At 36.3% G+C, this 25240-nt stretch overlaps 1 protein-coding gene across 6 annotated transcripts in view; it reads right to left on the reverse strand.

The window, feature by feature from the left end:
• LOC145268864 (sorting nexin-25-like) overlaps positions 1-25240 on the reverse strand; it is a 631480-nt gene that overhangs the window by 378359 nt on the left and 227881 nt on the right. For all 6 annotated transcript variants that reach the window (XM_080124584.1, XM_080124583.1, XM_080124587.1 and 3 more), the window contains exons 4-5: positions 16191-16322; positions 14851-15029 (exon numbers count right to left, since the gene is read on the reverse strand). In XM_080124584.1, the coding sequence (XP_079980710.1) occupies positions 14851-15029; positions 16191-16322 (311 nt within the window). The remainder of the gene's footprint in view (positions 1-14850; positions 15030-16190; positions 16323-25240) is intronic.

Here is a 25240-nt window from a genome sequence, read left to right on the forward strand (position 1 = left end):
ATGCCAAAATGGCATCATCAATTGCGGTAGAAAATTTTTCCACTGGAAAAAATATTAAGTGAAAAAGTTATTATTGGCCTCACAATGAGAAAAATCTCATTTGCTCCTATCAGCAGAGAAAAATTAAAATGAATTATGCTAAAAACTTAAAGGCAGAAAAAGATAATATTTTGAGGATAGACCTGATGTTCTATTTTTAGAAAAAATTCAAACTAGATGTAAGATGTAAAATTGGAGCAGAGGGAGAGGGAAGGATTGTCTAGTCTGATAAATGAAAATGGCTTGACCGAAAAGGATCAGATGTTATTGTCTGTATTTTTGAGATGAGGTGTTTTCATTGATTGAGATTGTCGGACTGACTTCCTCATCTTGATTGTTATAGTCACAACATTTTGGCCGTTTTGCCCTCCGGCCTTCATCAGGTGTTTTGTATCGAACTGGGGAACCGTCTCGAACCCAACCCATTATTATTATTACGGGGTACCGTGTTCGGACTCCAGCTAGGCTCTGGGACATAGTTGCTGACTCTGTTTTGAATGTTACTTTTCACTGCCTTCGTTCAGGATTGAACTCAGCACCTTTGGGTAACTGTAAACTTTGATACAACGTCTAGGACCACTCGGCCATATGTTACTGGGACAATTCTTAGTTGGTTTTTGTTAATGTTAAACCTATGTTGTTATTCAAGGTTTTCTCTATCAGAGGTGTCCAAATTGCATTCAGCTCTATGCTTGGTTTACTCAGTAGGTTGTTATGTCCGAGCATGTGAGCTGTTTCTTTAAGTTTTCTCACTTTCCAGTGGGTCTCTCTGTTTATTACTTTTACTTCATCCCATAGGGGGCGATGGTCCCCCCTCCCCATCCAGACATGGTTGGCTATACCCGATTTTTCCGTCTCCCCTTTAGTTACCGCTTTTCGGTGTTCTTCCACCCTTACTTTAAGGAGGCAGGATGTTTCACCCTTGTAAACCTTTCTGCAACTGCATGGGATGGAGTATATGCAGTTCTTGGTCATGTTCTCCATGCGGGGCTTCACTCGTACCAGGTGTCGTCTGAGTGTTGACTCGCTCTTGAATACCATCCTGATGTTGTAGGGGGCACATATTCTCTGAATCTTTTTGGAGATGCCTCGTATGTATGGTAGGCAGACCGTTGGAGGTTTTTGGGTTTCATTCTCCTCTCTTATACTATTAACACATCTGGTGGATAGTATGCTATCGGGGTAGTTGTTACGATGGAGGGTATTCTTCAACCTGACCATTTCTTGGTGGTATGTAATGGTGTTGCTACTTATTGTTTCTGCTCGATGTTGTAAGCAGCATACGATTCCATGTTTGATACTGTATGGGTGATGGGAGTTGAAGTTAAGGTATTGTCCGGTGAAGGTAGGCTTGCGATATACGGATGTTTTAAACCCATGCTCTGTGCGTGATATGAGTATATCAAGGAAGGCCAGTTGGTTATCTTTTTCTTTCTCCATTGTGAACTGTATCGATGGTCTTATTGAGTTCACATGGTCTAGGAAAGCCTGGATGTCTTCCTGATGGGGCCAGAGTATGAAAGTGTCATCAACGTATCTTAGCCACATGGTTGGCTTTAAGGGAGCTGAACCTAAGGCCATGTCTTCAAAGTATTCCATGTATATGTTCGCCATCACTGACAGGGGAGACGGAAAAATCGGGTATAGCCAACCATGTCTGGACGAAGAGGGGGGGACCATCGCCCCCTATGGGATGAAGTAACAGAGACCCACTGGAAAGTGAGAAAACTTAAAGAAACAGCTCACATGCTCGGACATAACAACCTACTGAGCAAACCAAGCATAGAGTTGAATGCAATTTGGACACCTCTGATAGCGAGAGAAAACCTTGAATAACAACATAGGTTTAACATTAACAAAAACCAACTAAGAATTGTCCCAGTGACATATGGCCGAGTGGTCCTAGACGTTGTATCAAAGTTTACAGTTACCCAAAGGTGCTGAGTAACATTCAAAACAGAGAATCAGCAACTATGTCTCAGAGCCTAGCTGGAGTCCAAACACGGTACTCCTGTAATAATAATAAAGGGTTGGGTTCGAGACTCCTAACAAACGGTTCACCAGTTCGATACAAAACACCTGATGAAGGCTGGAGGGCAAAACAGCCGAAACGTTGTGACTATAACAACCAAGATGAGGAAGTCAGTCCGACAACCTCAATCAATCAGATATTATGTTGCACAATTTCAATGTCCACGAAGCCACTGTATATACACAGGCATATATAGACATATACATATATAAATAGCTACATAAATATGTACAAATCTACATATGCACATACACATAGATACACACATCTGCAAAAAAAAAAAAAAAAAAAAAAAAGCCCAGGCATACATGCACACATCTACATGAATTAGATGTAAATTTAGAAATAAAAATTGAATAGAATAAAATTATGAAAATAAATTAAAAAATTTCTCTATATTAATTGGATTTAAATACTAAATATGCTAAGGAAACAAAGAAAATTGTGCTTACTTAAAAATAAAATATATTTCAAATGGGGAATAGTCACATCAGACGATGGTAAACTAGGGTGAGAAGAGACAGTGGATGTGCAAGAAAATTCATCAACTGGGTAACTTTCTAAAATGTGATTTAGGATGGAGACAAAAGAGTCATACCCAAATTTTTGTCTCCACATAAACTCCAAAAAGGTAACTGTCAAGAAACTCCCGGCTGATCCCACATTCTTCTTTATTACTTTGTTTAGCTTTCTTCCACATCCAATCCACATGATCGTAGTCATATTGGTGTCAAGGTTGACAAAGTGAAGAATGTGGTTCACTGTTAAATGGTGAAACCCTTCTTCTCCCGCTCTGCTATATGCTTTCCAGCAGCCTGACATGACCATAGTTACTGGCAAAATGTATTGTTTTATAATAGGAAGAAGGGTTTCAGCATTCCTATTTGGCACTTTGATGAGGAAACCCTCCTTCTCCACAGAATCATAAATGCCAAACCCCCATGGTGGCTTTAGTAGTTGCCTGATGTTGTATTTCCGACAGTTGAATACTGATTCGTCTATTTCAATGGTATGCCCCGGGCCACCAATCTGCCGGGGATGTCTTAGGAAATAGTCACAGTATGCGTCCTAAATAAAGTTCTTCGAGTCAGTAACAGTATGCAATGACACGATCCCACATTCTCGTGTAATATTTTTTCTGGTTGCCACGTCCTAGGCCCACTAATAAATAAAGCAGATGATAGTGACAATCTGCAGCTTTGATTTTTGGGGAAATGTTCCTGTCTGAATGGATGTTCATTGTCGGCATTGCACGCATGTGCAACGCCACTCACAGCCATCCTTCACAGATCTTTGCTTTACGATGATACACATTTCACCACAGGAAATGCAGTTTTTTTTTTGGCAATTAGTTTTTTCTGACAGTATGATACCGTTAGTTCAGGCATCATCAAAACTTTCTCCAAACAAGAAATATTTAGGGGGGGGGGGGTTACAGAAAAGATGTTTCACAAGTGTACTGCTTATTGAATTTAATAATTTTATTTTGCTTCTTCCAATTTGTTTCAAAAACTTTGTCTGCTAGTTTCCAGCACATCAATTGGCTGATCGACATCTTACGTCAGATTACAATCAAACCTGAACGCATGACATGTTCTGAGCAAAGCCGATCAGACGCTGATTTATGTCTGGTTCAAATTATGCACAAGTACCACTAATTTATCTGTTGCCATAAAAATGTTTTCATTTCTTTTTTTTTCAATTTTCATATTTTCAATGTTCAAACTATTGAGATGTCCAAATATTTCACTGAAGTGTGTAAAGTGCCAGCAAGACAACGTATATTTGAAAGCAAACTGGTTGCCGTGAATGTCTTGTTTAAGTAGCCTGCTCTCATTTCTCATGCAAGCGGGTGAGTCTACTTCTATGGGGGTGTGATGCCAAGACCACTCCAGTCTTGTAACTGGGTGTCTTGGGTTTGATTTCACCTATACATCCCCTTCCCCCTTCCGGGGCCACAAGATACTCGCGTTGTGGTCCAATGATTTAAGGCTTTGGAGTAGTTGTGCAACGTGCCCCATGTTTATGGGGATAGGTTCCTGGGTGGTTGTGTCACCCTTTTGCTACGTCGCACCGGTTGGTCTTCCTCAACCTCCATCATCCCAGGGGATTCTGTGTCATCCACCTTCTGGTAGAGTGTCGGATTTTCGGGTTGGTGTTGATCCGTACATGTGGGGAACCATTGTCCTGGTATTTCGGGCCCTGTTATGTTGTCTATGGTATCCAACATTCCTGGTGGCTCCTCAGGTATCGAATGACAAGAGGTATTTACCACAGGGTTTATTCTTCGGTGGAATCTGCAATTGCGACAGGTTACCCGGTTGCGTACATTATACTGCCAGTTACCCAGTGTTTCTACCACCTTTCCTGTCTTTGCCCATCAGCGTGGGTTTGGACCAACTTGATTTTGAACTTTCCCTGTCTTTCCCCGATTTTCAGTTCCTGAAGTGGGTTACTTTTTAGATTGTATTTCCTTTCATTCCGTGAGTGTCTTTTTGCCATCGCTGTTTCCCTATAATGACTGATTTCTCTCCAGCATTTATGGATTCGATATTGGTCCTGGAGCACTGGTAGATGGTCTTTTATCATGCGACCATAGAGCATCATCGCTGGAGACATATGTAAGTCTTGTAGCGGGATGTTGCGATGAGTCAGTAGGGATCTAGCTGCCCGGTCATAGCATAGGCAACCTCCACTGTCCGTGCTATCAATAAGTATCCTTTTAGCCATTTTAACGGCCAATTCTGCTCTCCCGTTGCTTTGAGGGTAATATGCCGATGATGTTCGTTTCCTTATGCCCCAATTATCTAAGAACCGGTTATATTCACTGGAGTCAAACGGTCGTCCACCATCGGTTGACAGTTCCTCCGGGATGCCGTACATGTAGAATCAGTTTTGTAGGGTATCACATGTGACCTTGGCATTCCCGGACAACATCAGAGTGACTTCTACCCATCCGGTGTATCAATCTGCATATACTAGGTCATTCTTCCCTCATAAATTGAAAAAGCTGTCACTGTCTTCTGAAATGAATGTCACTGTCTTCTGAAACTCGGAGTTCAAGGGCAGCATTAGAGGTTCCCTAGGTTGTGACGGAGCTATTACGTTGCATACTTTGCACTGGGCCCGGGTCTGATGAATGCTCATATCCAGTCCTGGCCAAAAATGTCATCATCTGGCATTTGCCAACATTCCATTGATGTGCCAAATGGAGTGATTCCAGTACCTCCACACATAGTTTTCTGGGTATGAGTATTTTATTTTCCATTATCGTCACCCCTTCCAAGCAATATAACTCCTCTTTCATATGCCAAAACTGGCGAATTGTCTCCGGCAGGTTGTGCCGAGATTTAGGAAAACCATTTTGTATGAATTCGGCAAGGGGACGGCATTCCTCGTCAGTAGCAGCTGCAGCCACAATCCTGTCCCATGTTATTGCCCTTAATTTGGGGTCCTGCTCATAGGTGGAGTTAAATGATGCTCTTATGGCACTATCCATGGTTTGTGTGATGTCCTTTTCGTTTGCTTCCTCCTGGCTTAACGTTACTGGGCATCTCGATGTACAGTCTGGTGCCATATTCAGTTTGCCAGGGAGATGCTTTATTCGAAATTTGTACATCAAGGACCGTTCTGGTTCTTTATGTTCTCCAGAGCTTTGTCTGAGAAGATCTTCACCAAGGGCTTATGGTCCACGGTGACTAACAGCTTAGGGCATCCCAAAACGAACATGCGACATGCTTCCAGTCCGTAGACTAATGCCAAGGCCTCTCTTTCAACTGGTGCATATCGGAACTCTACATCATTAGTAAATCGGGAGCCGGCCAGGATTAATCTCCAGTGGTCCTCACCACACTTCGGTCCAGCTTCAGTGGCACAGTTGCAGTGCTTCTGGAAAAGAAAATATCTCAAGCCTGTCCTACTGAAGTCCGTCGACAAACAAGTTGGTCTGTTCACTTCGAAGCTTACACCATTCTCCGGTTATCCTTCTTTTCAACTCTTCGAAGATTCGATCGAGTGTGTTGTCCCAGTAGAACTTTTGATTTTTTGTCTTCAGCAGCTCCCAGAACAGAGCCATTACTTCGGCTTGAGAAAAAGCATAGGCTACCTGGTTTACCATTCCAAATCAGGATCTTATGTCGGTTATATTTTTTGACATCGGAAAATTCCGTATTGTTTCAGTCATTTTGTTGGTGGGTTTTATCCCGTCTTCCGTTATCAAGAACCCGGCAAATTCCACCTCTTTTTCTGCGAAGTGAAATTTCTGGAGGTTGAATATGATACCATTTTTGCTGCAGTTATTTATGTACTCCATAGTATGCCAACATGATGTTTCAATAGAGTCGTCTCATAGTATCGTGTCGTCTATACATCTTGTTTTCCTGGGCATATCTACAGTGATCTGTCGAACCTGCATGTATATGCATCTCCTGCTGCTTGGAATCCTTGTAGTGCCCAAAGATAACGGTATCTACCCCATTCTATGATGAAGGTAGTTGCATCTCTTGCTGATGGGGAAAAGGTTAGGCCATGATAGCCATTCCATGTATCCAAGACGGTTTTTCTAATTTTCGCAGGCACCAGCGATGCCTGGTTGAAAGGAGACGGTGTATGATGGGTTTCCCGTAGGATAGCGGCATTGAGCTTTTGTAGGTCTACCGTACGCCTCGGTTACCCGTCATTTTTCGGTGCAACCACCATTCTGGAGCACCATGTTGTAGATGTACCCACTGGTACAGGTTCTATGATGCCCAATGCCACGTCTCGGTCGAGGTCCTCCTTGACTCTTTTCTTCCAATGGTGTGGGACTGGGATTGGGGTGTGGACAGCTGAGGGTTTGGCCTCCGGGATGAACGTAATGTCCATGGGTTTTCCTTTCATCGCCTACAGCCGTTGATGTCGGCATACATTGAATGCACTGGACTCAAAATGCTCCTTCATCCATCGTTCCAATCGAGGTCTGTTTTCTTCCATAGGGGCAAAAGGGATACTGTTTGGCTTAGGTGAGACATTAGTTCTTTGTGGGCACCCACATGGTGCCTTTCCACCGTCGCTAGTTCTGCTGTGAAGTTGGGTCTGTCAAGTTCTCTGATATCAGACCAAGGTCTTTTAGGGCTGACTCAGACAGGCAGAAATCTTATGTATTTTTTGATAAATATATAATCTGACGTGTTTCCTGCGATCCTACTCTGATTTTTAGCAAATATCACGCCTTTAATGTTTAGTAGATTTTCTGATTCCTCGAATTCGGTGATTTGTCGGTACTAAATATTTGTCTGGAAATTTCAGAATTTTTGGGATTTCTGGTTCGCTAGAACATGTCTGTGCCCCAGTATCTGCGATCGCATCAATCCGGTGAGTATGGAGGCCAGCTGACCCTATGGAAATGCGCCAGAATTCTGCATGAACCTCTGGAATCTCTACCGTCAGGGTTGGTGTTGGATCAGGAGTACCTCTTCGGAACTTATTTTTGTTCCAAATAAGGTGCGGCACAGTCTTTGGTTTTGTCAGGTTGACTTCACCTCTCCTTTTTATTTGTCCATCTTGGCAAATCATCCGGTTACGACCCTTTTTGTGTCCTTGGGTAGTGAAAGTTCTAGATTCTGTTCCGACCACTCCCGCTGTAGATCTGTTGCTGGACCCCTGCTTCGGTTTTCAGCAGACCCTTTTTAAATGCCTGGTGAAGCCGCAATTGTGACAAGTTGATACAATCTGGTTCTATCAAGGCTGCTGTCTGCGGCCCGACCTCTGTATGCTTGTTGTAGTAGGGTATACACTTCTGTGGAGATGGGGATAGACTTGTCCGTGGTCTACAGGCTGACAAGCCTGTTGAACTTTTCTTCCAGTGTTCGACAGCACTTTGTTTTGATGCTCCAGGTTTGCCAGCCCTGCCACCATTTTTCCTGTTACCATATCGTTGGAGTAGTTGACTTTCCGACCACATCCTATCCTGTTCGGACAAGTCACTGAAAACTTGCAGAATTTTATGACTGATCCAAGTCGTGCCACGAAATCCGTAACCGATTCCCTCTCCTTCTACTTTACGGAGTGGAATTCTTGCCAGTACACTTCTTTGTGTTAGCTTCTGATGGCTACAAGCTTTATGTGTCGTAGCAGCTGTTCTTCAGTGACAATATTTCTGCTCCTACCATGTCGAACAACAGCCAGTTTACTTCTGGGGAACAGCCCGTTTTCAGCTCGTTTCTGTTAGCTCCATCAACCCACACATCTCCTTGTATCTATTCTAGGAGTCAATGAATATCGCCCAGTCACCATCATTTGAGTCCGGTTCTATGGTAGGTCTGTCGGATCTCCTTGTAAGTGGCTTGCTGACTGTCCTCCGTCTCTTCGCTGGGCAATGTTCTCTTGCTGTAGCTCGAGGATCTGTTGAAGTAATATCTGCTGCGTTTGTTCGTCCATATTCCAACGTTGTTTGTAGCAGGTTTCCTATATTGGGGACGCCATGTAAAGTGTCGGCAAGACAACCTATATTTGAAAGCATACCGGTTGCTGTGAATGTCTTGTTTAAGTAGCCTGCTCTTGCCTCTCATACAAGCGGGTGAGTCTACTTCTATGAGGATGTGACGCCAAGACCACTCCAGTCTTGTAACTTGGTGTCTTGGGTTCGATTCCACCTCTATAAAGTACTCTATTTTGAGCATTCACAATTCATTTTTCAGGTATTTACAATATCTTTCAAGTTATTTATTATTATGGGTTTTAGGGAGACCATAATAAAGCGGATATCCCATTAAGGCCCATTCTCTCCATGGTAGGGTCATCGCAACACAAGGTCTCAAAATGGATCTTTGACATTTTACAACCTGTTTTACAACATTATAGTAAATATTGTCTTAAAGATTCATTTTATTTTGCTGATTTTATTAAAAATCCTAACATTGTTAATAGATTTATGTGCTCTTATGACATTAGCAATCTTTTTACTTGTGTCCCTGTTTTGGAAACTATAGATATCTGTGCAGATTTTTTATATTGAGGCTGGATATCACCTCCTTCTATTCCTGAAAACATCTTTATTGAACTTATGAAATTTGCCACGACATCTGTGGAATTTAGTTTCAACAATATTATGTATCGGCAAAAAGATGGTGTGGCCATGGGCTCAGTACTTGGACCGACCATGGCAAATATTTTTGTGGGGTTCTATGAAGAGCGCTTACTATCTGGACCCATAAAACCATTAGTGTACTTCCGATATGTTGATGACATATTCTGTTTATTTAATAACCAAACGGAAGCAAACACCTTTTTCTTCTTACTCAATGGAATGTATCCCGCGTTAAAGTACACCTATGAGGGAGAGTGCAATTCATCCATAGCTCTCCTTGATGTATTGGTAACAAAAACGCCATCTAGTTAACATACATCTATATACTGCAAACCAACATTTACAGGTTTGTACACTCGTTGGGATTCATTTTGCCCTAAAAAACGTAAGATAAATCTAATTTGGACCCTAACACATCGTGCCCTTATGATTTGTTCCAAGTTAAAATTAGATGAGGAATTGGAAACACTTTATCCAAAAACGGGTACCCACTAGATGTGATTAGGTCAGTTATTCAAAAGAAATTGGTGAATTCTCTCGAATTAAAGAGAACATAGTAGCCAAATGTCCAATTTATCTTCGTTTGCCTTGGTTGGGTACAGTAAGTGAGAAATTTGCCAAACAAATAAGTTCAGCAGTTCATGGATGTTATTTTGCTGCCAATGTGCGTGTTGTGTTCTCTACAAGAACTTTATTACCATCCCCCCTACCATAATAGTAACGTTATTTACAATTTTGAATGTGGTTGTGATGCCAACTACTTGGGTCGAACGACATTAAGATTAAATAGAAGAATCCAAGAACATGTACCCAGTAAAATTAGGGCAACGGACGTCGTTACTAACACATACGGGTCCTCAATTACTGATCATTTACTTAAAAACCCGTCTTGTGCAGCGAACTTTAGCATGGACTCTTTTTCTATTCTTAGTCGTGCTCATTCACTATATCACCTTAAGATCTTGGAGACTATTCAAGTTCAACTTAGAAAACCTTCCCTTTGCAAGCAAAGGGAATGCCTCCTGAGTTTGAACGTGATTCTCTTTAGGGTATTCGACCATAACGCTGTTTTATTTTAATTGTTTTCCCAATTTTTTTTTTCTCCCCGTAAATTGAATAAAACGCAATTTTAATCACTTTTTCATTCTTTGTTTTAAAAATTCCCTCGATACAGCTTTGAGAAGCGAGGGTCGAAACCGGTCAGCTGGCTCCCCATTTATCTTTCTTTCCTCTCCTGTTCCCCCTTTTTTCGCCCTCTTTTTTGGAGAGAAGATTAAAGGAATATATATATATATATATATATATATATATATACACAAATTTACTTTTAATCATGAATCATAAAAGTCTTCCCTTCCTAATTGTAATATTGTAATTTTGTATCTCTAAAAACAGTATGCGTGTATATACATATTTGAAACTTTCAACTTCTTCAAGAACATCACCATTGAGAATGATGACTTATCTGTTGAGGCAAAGATGGCAATATCTTTATCTTTGAGGCATCTATTTTCATCCTCATAATAAAGTTCATAAATAACAAACTGGACATCAGCCTATGTTTCACAGAGTAGCGTGATATTATCTCCCTAATTCAAGTCTTTGATGGTTAAGTTGCGACCAACAGTGAGACCTGGAAACTAAAGTCCTTCAAGGTAATCCAACTAATAACAACTGAAAAGTGTTAGTGAAAGAACACATCCTTTCCAAATCCCAAACCATATTTCAAAGTATTAAGTATTGTACATATGTATTGAGCAGTGGTATGCTTTAGGAAGACGGAGAAGTTTAGGCAATATATCATCTGCTTGCATAACCTTCCAAAGAGTACCAAGGTCGACAGAATCAAATGCAGCAGCAAAATCAATGAAATAGACGACTGTCTTGCTGGAAACACCAACAATGTTTAAGAATTCATAACAGGGTGAAGATTTGATCAGTGCAGCTACAGACTTTTGTCTTTCTATTGTGAGTAGAATATCTACTGACCATTGGATAAGCAAAGATCTCAAAGACTTCTAAAATTAGGTATATAACCATAATAAAGGCGAATTTTCAACCCCCTATGACAAATAATGACAGTAAAATCTTGTAAAATAAAATTGATTTGTTGTAATTTTTGCAGTATTCTCAAGAAGAAAGATGCTAAAAAAATCTCATAATTTTTATACTCTCTGTAAAACTGGTGAATTTTCCCCAAAAGCTAAAAACGGAAAAAAATGGAACTCAATGTTATTTCTACGCATTTGAAACAATGAAAACAATGCGATTTTTAATATTCTATCAAACATCAAATAATTGATCAATTTCGTTAATTTTAGTAAAGACTTATTTAAAAAAGGTTCAACTAAATATAAACTGAAATAGAACAATATACAAAAATAAATTCTCATATTTGCCCCCCCCCCCTCGCAATCTTATCAGAATTGAGAGGGGGTGCTTTCATAGTTTTTTTACATAATAAAATATACTGGAATGATAAAATATGATAGCTTTCATTTTGGGTTCCAATCATTGCCAATTTATATGATTTTTCTCAATTTTTCAGGAAAAAAAAAATTGGAAAATATATTTAAATTATTTAAGTTTTACAAAAAAAAATTTATTATTCATTTGATGGTTTTTGCCTGTGAAATTTCAAAAGATTTTCGGAATATTTTTTTAAATGATTAAATTTTTCAGAGTTTGTGGACAAAAATGTGGAAGATTGCCTCTTAAAACTTATTATGAATAAACAGACAAAGTTAATTAAAAAAATTGTTTTTTTCTATACCATTTTTGAATAGTAAATAATCAAAAAAAATTTTTATCTATGCTATTTTCTAAATAGTAAATAATTAAAAAATATACTTAAAAAATCGAACATGAATAATTTTTTTCTACGGTAGACCGATGACACAGTAATCTATTCACATTTTACTGACAAAAATCATAGTGTTACTGGTTTCTTTTGTAAGTTTTTCTAAACCAAGTAACTGAAACAATTATGAGTTCAGAGTAAATTGAATTTCTTTGTGCATTTTTTACAATCTGTTAATCTCATATATAATAAAATGACTGCAGAAATTCCCCTCTAGACCAAAGTATCGTAGATTTGCAACAACAGATGCCACATACAAATCTAATACATCTTGGCTATAACCACTATTTTATGTAACTTCTGACCACCATTTCAGATAAGCTAGATCGCTATAATAAAATGTTACATTGCATCCTAGGAGCAACATCATCACAATCACAACATCTTCAGAGGAAGGAGTTCCTATTTTTCCACTGCAAATATTTAGTCCCATCAGTCAACACCGGAGGGAAATCTTTATATCTGTAGATCTTTATTGTGCATGAATGTAGAATTTAAGTTAATAAATTGAAAATTGTGATTTTACCACTCGTAACTGGACCATAGATACATAAACATGAGATAGTCTTTCTGATTTCTAAGTGATAACAGCTCCTTTTGCATATTATGCCCATTCTGATTGGCTGACACCTGACATTCTCATATTCCGAATGAAAATATTTCTTACATAAATGAATACTTCAAAATGCTTACAAAATAGTGTCGCTATCTACAGGCGATCATATTGCTAAAAACAAATTTTTTTAAATATTAACTAAAAAAATTAAAAAAATAGTAACATATTAACTGCTCATAGACAATTAAATTAGACAATTAAAAAGAAAAAAAATAGGATTTGATTTGGGATTCTTAAGTAAGGACAACTCTTAGTGTGAATGTAGTATTATGGAGAATACGAATTCTAGCTATGATTAGCTTAATCACCAAAGTTACAGTTACAAGGATAACCACAGAACCCCCTCTCCATTTTTTGATTGGCCTTGTGCCTAATTTTGTTTTGTTTACATTGTGTTCATGAAATAAAATATATAAATCAAAAAATACTTTTATTTCCAACTGACTTTTTTTTTAAATATTAAATCCAACCAAAAATTTGATTAAATTAATAATGTTATAGAGATAGTAAAAAAAATACTCTTCTGTCAATCTCATTCCTCTAACCACTACTCAAATCACCAGGTTCCAATATTTTATGGGCTAAATTTTGTTTCATTACTTGTGAACTGTAAATTTAGAAATAGAATTTGACTTGAAACAAACCCAAATATTTATTAGTTGTAATTTTTCAATTTATTAACTTAAATTCTACATTCATGCATAATAAGGATTTTACATTCATCAATAAGGATTTTCTTTTGTCCCTGTAAATTTCATTGTACCTTCACATATTGAAACAGTGGACAGTTCTATTCTGAATCCATTCTTTTATTCATTAGTTTAAATTTTTGCAAAAAATATATTATTAAATGTTCCTGTATCTTGATGGAGAAACTTAAGACAAGAAAAATGTTATTACAACCATACATACACAAGTTAGAGTAGAGTGTTTGTGAGACTGACTTGCCTCGTATTATTATTATTTAAAAGTAACTCCATTAGCAGTCGATGCCAGCAATTTGCATGCCAAGAAAAAATGTTTTGCGATACAAAGATTCATTAAGCAACTTGGCCTTCTTGCTGACTCCCTGTGTGCAAAATATGTGCAATTGTTTATATAGGCTTTAGGAATAGGTGTCTATATAAATATATAAAAATACGTAAACTTTTTATCAATTTATTTTGTGTTTTTTAGTCCCACAGAAATATCTGAACAGCTTGACAAAATATAAACAGTTATTTGAAAAAGATATTTGATTAAAAACATAAAATCAATTGATAAAGAAAGTTTATATATTATTATAAAAGGAGTGAAAAAAATAAATGTAAAATATAGTTAACTATAAAAATATTTTTTATGTTTGTGACGATCATAATAGACTGTGCAGGTTTAAATAAGGTATATTTAAATATAGTACATATAAAAAAAAAAAGTAACTATATTGGAGAAAATAATGTAAATATGTTAGAAAAAAATATATTAACAAAAAAATCTTAATATTTTGCCCAAATATATGTAAGCAGTTTTGAAGAATAGAGGCAGTATTGTATCCATTTTCTGCTTCCATACCTCAATTGACAGACCTGCCACCATCTTTGAAACTTAGGGTCTGGTTTTATGCACAATTATCGGTGTCTAGCTCCCAAAGAGATTGTTCCTGAATGGTTAGAGTTTGATATAGGCAACCAATCAAATTAGTACCAAGGATTTAAGTCAAGCAAATATCAAATGATTTAGATATAGTTTCTCGGTAGCTGTTAAGACAGGAGGTCCTACACACTCTTTTCTCATGCAATCAAATTCAATCGCAAACACAAGGAAGTAACACACACATCAAATTTGTCATTTCATCATCTGATATGCTTTTATATTTGGAGAATCAATAAAGGTTCATTTATCTTACTAATAATAAATAAGATTTAACAAAAAATAATTTGGATTATGAGAGTAACCTGAATATTAAAAGAATTTTTAAAGATAACATTCGCAAATAAGAGAATTTAACAATCATGAAAATTTAGGCTGCATCACTTTAGATTGTCTCTTCATCGAATTAACAATAGCACAAAAAAAAACTTGAAAATATATTATTACTCATTTTAGCTTCATAGAATTATTTTTTAAATATTTAAAAAAAAAAAAAAAAACAATACTGTAATTTTATTTTAATTACTATAAAAACTATTTTGACTTTCAATATTATCCATGACAGATACTAAAAATATACAAAAAAAATTATAAATGACATCATTTACCAGACACAGTAAAGACTTCTCTGAGCAAATGGCGAACAACATCACACTGGGCATGACTTTTGGGTAGAATGATGAACATCACTGTTTCAGTTAAAAGTCGTAAAAATTCAACTTCTTTTTCATCACTTTCTAACCAGGGATATATGGTGTATTTATAAAGTGAAGTAGCTTCTTTAGACCTGTAGAAATAGTGAAAATATGAAATTAAAAAGTGTATATTAAAGTAAATTACTATATTACTTGTTAAGATTTAAAATTAAGAACTATTTATAACAGGTTTATCTAGAATATTGAATTTAGTTATTTCATGGTAAACTAGTGGAATGTGATTCTGATGATAATGAAAACATCCACTGTGAACACATTTTAGATGACTTATCACAAGTCTTATCAGCCTTGCATTTTCTATCATAAAGTTCATTTTCTTTCATTTTAAATAGTTCAATTGTTTTATTTAAATAAACACTGCTTTATCATTACACCAGATTTTAACAAAATTATTAATGTTTTTAAAAGATATTTTTTTGATTAAAGTAAGGTAAAGCAATTTATAGTGTTAGGATTCTAAAGAAACATTAATATCTGTGGAGTAATAGTAGCATTATGCAACTCAAGAAAATGATATATATTTATTGTTATTACTTATCAAATTGAGACGGCCTGAAACTGACATTAATTTCTACAAATTCTTATGTCATTCTTATGTGACCATGCAAATTTTTATTGAATGCTTTAAATAAACATTTAACATTTTTTAAATTCAACATCAATAAAAAAAAAAAAAATTATTAGAATACACTACTAACATTGAAAGCTATATAAATCTACAAGTAATCACATTTTCAATTACATAGCAATAACATTTTTTTTAATAGAAATTGCTCCAGACAAAGCATTAATCAACTTGATGTAAGCAACTAAAAAAATATTTCAAGATTAACTAGTTAACGATGGATAGATTCTAACCTAGAAAACAGCAATTCTTTTCCTTTTATCAGAAACATCACTCATGAAATGTGAGAACTAAAAGACAAAAGAAAGCAAGAATGATGAGGCTGCCGAAAGTAAATCCACTGTCCACTTTCTATTCCCTTTTTGCAAATACAATTTCACTTCACCTTAATTGTTGCTGCAAAACACTTATTTGCAGCAAAGGTATATTTAGTACGAAAATGATTTGACTTTCATTTATAGCAATAGTAGTCTTAATAATAGAATAAAAACCAATTAGAATTAACCATTTCTAATCATACACATTTTTGTATTCTTCGTATTAATACAAATTCCTTAAAGATTTACAAGGGAAATTTTGATACTACGATTTTTTTTTAATTACTTACTTCTTAGAAGCCATTCGAATTTCTTTGAAATGATTATGTAATATATCCACAAGATCTTGAGTAATGCATTTCACCATATCCACCTGGGACAAACGTGTTGCGAGATTATTTACCATAAACCAAATGTCAGATCTGAAAAAGAAAATTAGAATTTGTTAGAAAACCAGAAAAATTAGAATTTTACTTCTTAGAGAATTGAATTAAATTACAATAATAAAAAACATTGAAAACAAAAAAAAACAATATTAAAAGGAAGAGTAAATAACAAAATTCCATTTATTGTTGTTTTTATTGACACTTCTAACAATGCATTTAACACCTCTGATTATACAAAACAAACCAATTTAAATTTTGTCTTTTAAATTTCAAGAGCAAATGTCTTCATTACAAAATAGCCATTGTCAAAAACATAAAACTAAACTCCTCCGCTAAAACCATTTGAACTAATATAAAATAAGTTCTTATCAATACCAGAGTCTCTAACTATATTGGTGATGAACAAATAAAATAACTGTTTCAAAACTTAAAAATACTACTACAAATAATTAGTGGTGGGACGATTAATCGGAATCGGAATCGTTAATCGTAAGAATCGTGTATTTTGTGAGGTATCGGAATCGGAATCGCATCGTTAAAAAAATACCTTTATTTTCCGATTCCTTCATTACGATTCTTTTAGTCTGATGTTGAAAAAAAGAAAAAAATTCCCTGCTATTTCTAACCGCAAGAGAGAAATGTAGCATGTTATAAAAAGAAACCAAAGAAATTCATTATTAACAGGCAATGCTTAGTGCCCCCTCCCTTACAAGGTTCATTCATTCAGATCTATTGTAATCAAAACTACAAAAGAGTTAACTTGAAAAGAAGTATGCAGGGATCTACATTGCGAGTAAAAATAAAATTTAAAAACCGCTTATCTTTTTGGCGACTGTTTTTTTTTACTGACAAATCTTCTAATAGTGAATGAAAATGCTTTTTCAACTCATATTTTCTTAAAATAAAACGAGAAAAGTCAAATTATTTAAACAGTAAAAGGTTTAATAGCACAATATACTTTTTTTTTCTTTTTTTAAAAGAAGGCTTTTGAAAGAAATATCTCTAAAATGAAATTGATCACGTATTATTTCGCAAAATTTTGACAGTAGTCGGCTTCTTTTGAAGTTTCAAAAAGAATATCATTGGAATAACATTAGAATTACACATGCTAAGTGGTGCTTTGCGGTTAAGGTCTTCAGAAAATGAAAAAACAAAAACAATAATTTTGCTATCTCTTAAATACAGCTTTAAATTTAATTTAAGCAACTACTGGGTAAGTCAATTTTCAAATATTTTTTTTTTTTAAATTTACATTCTATTAAAATATTCAGCTCATGAAGCAATTAGATATATTTTTTGGAACTTCTTTGCACCCCACCCCCCCGCAAAAAAAAAATAAAATATTGGTTTTAATTTAGATTAGATAACATTTTTGGTATTATTTTACTTTAGGGCTCGTCTCACGTTCGTATAGAAAAATATATTTTCTAAAGTAGATTTAGGTGTGCTGAAAACGCCACCCAATTCTCGAGTAACTTTTCATAAAATACCTATTTCGAATTTTCTTTTTATCCCGAAAAAATAAAAAAAACTTATTCTAAAAAAGACATGGGGGCCTATGTTTTTTGTACCCCCCCCCCCAAAAAAAAACACCATGAACTTTATAAACAAACAAAAACACGTGTTAGGTGCTTCCTTCCATATTTTAAAAACTATTTGCCGGCTCCAATTTTGAATGCAATATTTGTTTATAACACACCCGAAATTATATGAAAATTAAAATTTTAAAGACAAGTCCTGTGATAGTGTATTATCGACATTTACAAAAAAAAAAAACAATTGCCTTTCCAAAATTATCCGCAATTTTTAAAAATTAATTTCCATCTAATTTTAAATTGTCCGTGAAAGATTACTACGCTTATGTCACTTTAATACGAGTGTGGGTGCACATATGACACATGAATAGCCTTAGTGTGCACTCGAGCGTACCTTAACGAAAGCTGTAAAATGGGCAAAAATAGTCTGAGGGTTCAGGGGCTCATACCCCCTAGCTACGCTAGGGGGTATGAGCCCCTCGAGCGTACCTAGCTAGGGGGTATGAGCCCCTCGAGCGTACCTTAACGAAAGCTGTAAAATGGGCGAAAATAGTCTGAGGGTTCAGGGGCTCATACCCACTAGCGTAGCTAGGGGGGGGGGGTCAGCCCCGGGTGACAGCCATAGAGGGGTGACAATCCCCCCCAAAAAAAATTTTCAGCCAAGCTTAGGTGCGAAAATAGTCGGAAATAGAATTTATTTATTATATATTATGGAATTTTTAAGTTTTAATTTAAAATCTTTTTTTAGAATATTATAAACTCTTAAAAAAATTAGTCATTGGAAAATCTTTTGCCGATTTTATTGAAAACTTTTGTACTTTTGAAATCATTTGATGACATTTCATTTTTTTAACTGTGGAAAAATGAGAAAGAAACGATATACATATATATATATATATATATATATATATATATATCCGGGGGTCACCTAGCCAGCATTGGCAAGCCAATGGTAACAAAGTGTGAAAAAATCTAACAATTTTAAAGTGTTGACAAGTAAAGTGGACATTAAAGGGATTAGTGAATTCAAAAGTTTTCACACCTTTATGCAAAAACGGCGTCATGTGTCTGTACGGCGCAATAAATCCCAAACTACAGATAGAAATTATTTCTGCTAATTGGTATCTTTCATATCTTTGGACAATTTAGTTTTCATGTTTCTCAGCTACTGACAAGACACACAAAAGACAGTGTAAATTTTCCAAGATAAAAATGTAAGTGTATACTTTTAGACTATTTTAAAGACAGTCAAAATGTGTTTAATGAATTGAAAATTAATTTAATTTTAACTAGTCTGTGCTTGTAATGAATATGCTAATTATGAAATGAAATAACTAAGAAATTGTTTTTGTGGCTTCAACTATATTCTAGTTCTAATAACTTTTAATTTTCAAATATAAAAATATATTTATTGAATAAATAAGATAGTTTCTTATAATAATTGCACAATACCTTCACGTTTCTTTTGAATAATCTTTGAGAATAATAATGCCAAAAAAATGGGTGAAACAATAAATAAACAAAAAAGCAAATGTTATTAAAGACAAACTAAGTTACTTTTTTACCCAATTAGATACATTTTTGGAGTATACCCGAACGAGCATCACCCCGTCTATATTTTTTTCTGTTTGTTTTTTTTTGCAATTTTGAAAAATTGTAAGAAACCGAACAGAACAGTGGATTATTATTGATTGGACACTTACCAGATTATCTCACAAAAAACAAGCAAAAGTATTTTGACATTTGAAAGGGGTGCTAGTTTTTAGTTACAACGTTATAGCAAACCGATCCCATATTGGAACCACGCGACGAGAATTGGGATTTTACTTTGGTGCTTGTGCAGTGTACGTACCGTGTTATATTTTAGATGGGATTTCCAAGTTGAATTAAATTTTTATGGTATGTTTTTTCATTAAATTGTTAGGTGAAAGTGCAGAACAGTTAAAGAATAGCTTTTTCAATAATAACATTATTTCAGCATGGTTCGTATTTCTCGCAGTATCAAAAATGTGGTGCTCGGTAAAAATGGCACGAGTGAATAAGTAGGTAAAAATGGCACCAAAAGGTCCTACTGAAGCGATGGGGCCCCAAATTCTAATCTCATTTTGGGTTTTGTAAAATAAAATAAAGTTGTTTTTTTTTTTAAACTTTTTTAGGCGGACATTGGCTTTCACCATTTTTATATTTAATTAGTATATATTTTCTTTCTCTTCCGCTATATTTTTTTTTTATTTAATTCATTAAATCTATTAATTATGAGGAGCAAAATAATGAATCGTGTTAATTTATTCTCTAATTTTCTTGTTTTTGTTCTGCTATATAAATTCTATTTTATTTGTTTTTGCTCTGAAGGATAAATTCTATTTTCTTTGGGTTTTTTTTCTGTATTCCAATTAAGTAAAATAAATTTTCTCTAACATAAATTTTGCTAATTTTTCCGTTTAGTTTACTATATAATAATTTTATTTAAACCAAAACACGACGGTGTAGACATAAAATATCTCTTCCAAAGTTAGGGAACATATTTGGGAACTACCAGACCATAAGTATAAAACTACCTGGTATATTTCAAAACAATAATTCCCTAGGAATCGGAATCGTACTTGGTATCGGAATCGTTAATCAATATTTTCCTGGAATCAGAATCGGAATCGGAATCGTATAAAAATTAGGAATCGTCCCAACACTACAAATAATATCACCCAAAATCACATATCAAGTTCTATTAACATATTCTCTTGCAATAAAATGCAATCAAACTACATTAGAAGAAAAAAAACTATTATACTCTTATTCATATCCCCCAACTGAAAATAATAAAATTCAACTTATTACAAAAAATTTAAGACCGAAAATCTCCTAGTAAAAAACAATGCCCCCCTAATCATTAGAAAGAAACAATGGTATCTATAAGTTTAAATGTAACTCTTATTTTTTTAGAGAAAACATCTTTAGTGTTTGGAAATCAGTTTTTCTTCTCCTAGATAATCAGTCCTATCAGACTGTCAAGCACAACATACCCTGAGTTATTGGTTTTTAGGCGCCAGTTACTTGTCTGATACACCTTCTTAGGTCAGGTCCACCAGGCATAGTAATTAAATCACACAAGAAGGCCAGGAGTAGGACTAGATTGTCAGTGGCTAGCCGCCTTGGGAATACTTTATAGGAGATGTTTTTCTCAAGCCCTGGTTAAGGTATTTGCCCTGTCTTATGTTGTTATTTATAATGTTATTTGATTATATACTTGTATATTATATACGGTACTGCATTTTGTTATTAATTTTTAATGCCGTATCCCGGGGTTCTACTGTAGTTTCAGTTTTCACTTTAATTTCTAATAAACATTTTCAGGAAAAAGATTTTACCTCCATTACCAAAGTAATAAGTTGTGAGTATTTTACATGTATTTAGTAGTCAATGAATTTGTGTGGATATCTTTAAATTCTTTGCATTTTAGAACAAAATATTTGAGAACTGAAACAAAAATTCTTCCATAAATGTTGTGGCCATTTAAATTTTTCAATTTTACAAATTATCTAATCATTACTGTTTAAAAAAAGAATACAAATCAGACAAATATTTTGTCACACTCTTCAAGTTTCACCAGTTTTAGATTAAGACTAAACATGCAGGAAAAAAGGAGATAACAAGGATGAATTTACTTGACAAAACAGATTTTGTGAACACTCCTTTAAATTTGATGATAGCACTCAAATAGGTATTGGGGACGCACACCGAGAAGAAATATACTTTTGCACACTTGAAAGCCTTATATAGTGAAATGATTTAAAATATACAAAACACAAAAATTTTTCTAGAAAATTATGGTTACAACATATTGGTGATACTATCGATGCTCCCCCTCCAAAGTGTTAGGAATGTAAAAAGAGAAAACTGTAACAAAAAAGAATAAGTTTATCAATAAAAAAAAAAGTATAGGAAGTGAGGTTTACAATAGAAAGAAAGTTGTTCACCATGGTACATAAAGGCAGCTGAAATAATATTGTTAATCAAGGTGTGGCAGTAATGGAGACAAAAGATCAGACAATAGGCATTAATATATTTAGAGTTAGCTTACAGATAGCTTTAGGAGAGGCAAGGAATTTTGTAACAGTTAAACACAGTTTACAGTCTTGAGTTTGCAACAGTTGAAGAGAGTTGCCGTTTTGGGACAGTTGAATGTAAGTTCTGGCTTGAAGCAGATCAACAACTGACAAACATAGACTCGACAAAAGATGTAGATGTTGATCTTAGTGTTTAGATGGCTGTTTTCTGTGATGGTGTCACACACACTCAGACAGAACCCAACCAATATTTACAGAAAGTGTTGGAGTCTTTCGTTTCTCTAGAGCTTGTGTTATTTTATTTTCTTTATACCTATAAGCCACTGTGCTTGCCCTCGATAGTGATATGAAGATGAAAGAGAAGAAGACCACAAAAACAGGGTTGGCAACTGATGGCGAGCGGGGAAGCAGTGATAGCACACATGCATTATTTATTTTTCTTTATGATGGGAGGAAGGTACATTCACACCCAGCAAAAAACCTCTGGTTCTGCATACTGTTCCTTCCACTATCAAACAATAACCTACGTTGAATGATATAATTAAAATTAATGACAATACAAAGAGGTGTTCATAAAAGTGTATCTTCAACTCAGGAATATTCATCTGCTGTTCAAACAGATTCAACTTATACTAATAAAAGTATTTTCTTTGAACTAAGTTATGAATTTGTAATATTTTTCTTTTCTAGATGCAAGTGCTAATATATTTATTTCAGTTTTTAATCTTTATCTTTATTTCATTGTTTTATTAAGATGTAAATGGTTTTCTCGTGCAAAAATGTACTGATTCTATCTGGCAAGTTCATTTGGAATATATATTGTTTTATTTTTTTATAATAGATTTTTCTTGTCCATAAATGTTGTTTAGATTTTCCAAGTTGATAGCCTTAACAGATTAAGCAATTGCATTCATTTTCAGTAAGTGAAAGGGGAATCTTTCACCATACCTTCCTTTAAACACACCAAATGGACTTTTATTAAGTAAAATACCTAATATTTTTTATTTTTTTTAATGGTGAGTAGACAATGCATTGTGGATGCGTTATTAGCAGCTCTCGTTACTCTCGTTTCTCTTTATTTGTGACTCAGTCCTCATATTTTTATGAGTGATTTTTCTGACAAAGGGAGAACAAAAAAATGTATTCTAGGTTGGCAGTATTTTGCATGAACAGCCGCCAGAGATGTTGGAAATTTTCTGTTTCTATGTCTATCCTTATAGCCATTGTAAGGTTTGCGTTTTAAGCAAGCTGGTTTTCCAATCCGACAGCGTGTCGCCGTGAACGAGTGTAAACAAATAATGGCGATTCGCCTGTCCTTTTATAAGGGGGATAACTCCACTTATGCAAAGTCTGAGCGAAAGGGAGATAACTCCTTTCTGGCCTCTACATGCCCCTCCCCCTCGTGACCACAAAAGCAAGTTGTTGTGGCCATCTTTTATGTGGAGAAATACTCGTGCGATTTCCCCCGCATTTGCGGCGACAAACCCCTTGGGGCTCTCGTCCTCCGACTTGATGGTTCCCTTAACGGAGGAGGACTGTATTTTTGGGTATCTCCTCCCGTGGTATCTTCCACTTCCATTTCTTCCTCATGCTCGCTTGGGGATTCCGTGTCGGCGTGTTGTTCCACCTCCATTGCCTCCTCCGGAGTTTGTTCCTGTGGGGTCTCCACATTTATAGGTGGGTTCGGGATTTCTTGTCTGATGTTACGAGGGCCATCCACTACCGGGTGTATTCTGTGGAGAAACCGACGGTTGCGCAATGTCACTCGATTGCTTCCATCGACCCGGACTTAGTACTGTCGGTACCCCTGGGTCTCCATGATTCTCCCCGTCTTTGTCCATCGACGTGGGTGGTTCCCGTCCTGGTTCTGGACGTAATCTCCTACCTGGAGTTCCCGGAGTGGGTGACAATGTTGGTTGTAATACTGCTCGTTCCTCATGTGTCTTTTGGCCATTGCCACTTCCCTTAGTTTGCCTATTTCTGTCCACTGTTTTCGAACCTGGTATTTGTCCCGCAGGACAGGAAGGTGGTCTTTAATGACCCGACCATACAGCATCATGGCTGGGGACATGTCCAGATCTTGGACAGGCGTGTTCCTATGGGTCAGTAGTGCTCGGGCCGCCCGATCATGGCACAGGCGTCCATAACTGTCCGTATTGTCCGCCAATATACGTCTCGCTGTTTTGACGGCTAACTCTGTGCGGCCGTTGCCTTGGGCATAATGCGCTGATGAGGTACGTTTTCGTATGCCCCAATTCCTCAAAAAGGAGTCATATTCCTGGGATTCAAATGGTGGTCCAACATCCGACAAAATTTCTTCCGGTACACCGTAGGTACAGAACCAAGTCCTCAAGGTATCGCACACCATCTTGGCTCTTCCCGATGTCATTAGGGCCACTTCAACCCATCCCGTATACCTGTCTGTATATACCATAAAGTGTCTACCCTGCATCTGGACGAAGTCAACCACCACTTGTTGGAATGGAAATTCCGGGTCTGCTGGGGACATCAAGGGTTCCCTGTGCTGAGATGGTGCGATTTCATTGCACGTGCGGCACTGGGCTCTTGTTTGCCTGATGTTAGCATCCAACCCTGGCCAGAATAGTCGTTGTCTCGCATTCGCCAGCATTCCGTTCACACCCTGATGAGTAGAATGAAGAGATTCCAATACCTCTGCACGGAGTTGTCGAGGTATTAGGATTTTGTTCCCCTTGATGATCACTCCTTCCAGGCAATATAATTCCTCACGCATAGGCCAGAAGGCTCGAACTACGGTTGGGATATTGTTACGTGACTGGGGGAAGCCATTTTGAATCAGTTCTTTCAAAGTCCTGCATTCTTCGTCTGTGGCTGCCGGCAGCCACAATCCTTCCTTATGTGATGGCTCTTAACGTAGTATCATTCTCGTACATTGATGTGAAGGCGGCTTTGACTGCGGTGTCAATGGATTGGTCCTGGTCTCTTGGTGGGGTGCCCGCTGGGTACCGAGATGCACAGTCAGGGGCCAAGTTGAGATTTCCCGGTCGATGTTTTATTTGGAATTTATACATGAGTGACTTTTCCTTACAGTTTAACAGGCGTGGGTTTTTTATATTCTCCAGGGCTCGGTCTGAAAATATCTTTATGAGCGGTAAGTGATCCACTGTAATCATAATCACCAAGTCTGGGCATCCGAGTATGAACATGCGGCATGATTCCAACCCATAGATCAGAGCCAAGGCTTCACCTTCCACTGGTGCATATCGTGATTCCGCGTCGTTGATAAAACGGGATCCCGCCAGGATGAGTTTCCAATGGCCATCCCCACAACTCATGTTTAATTCCCCCTCACATCTACAGTGCTTTTGAAACAGAA

The sequence above is a fragment of the Euprymna scolopes genome, chromosome 4, assembly GCF_053919585.1.
Source record: "Euprymna scolopes isolate OS-2025 chromosome 4, ASM5391958v1, whole genome shotgun sequence".
In the NCBI taxonomy this organism is placed as follows: domain Eukaryota; kingdom Metazoa; phylum Mollusca; class Cephalopoda; order Sepiida; family Sepiolidae; genus Euprymna; species Euprymna scolopes.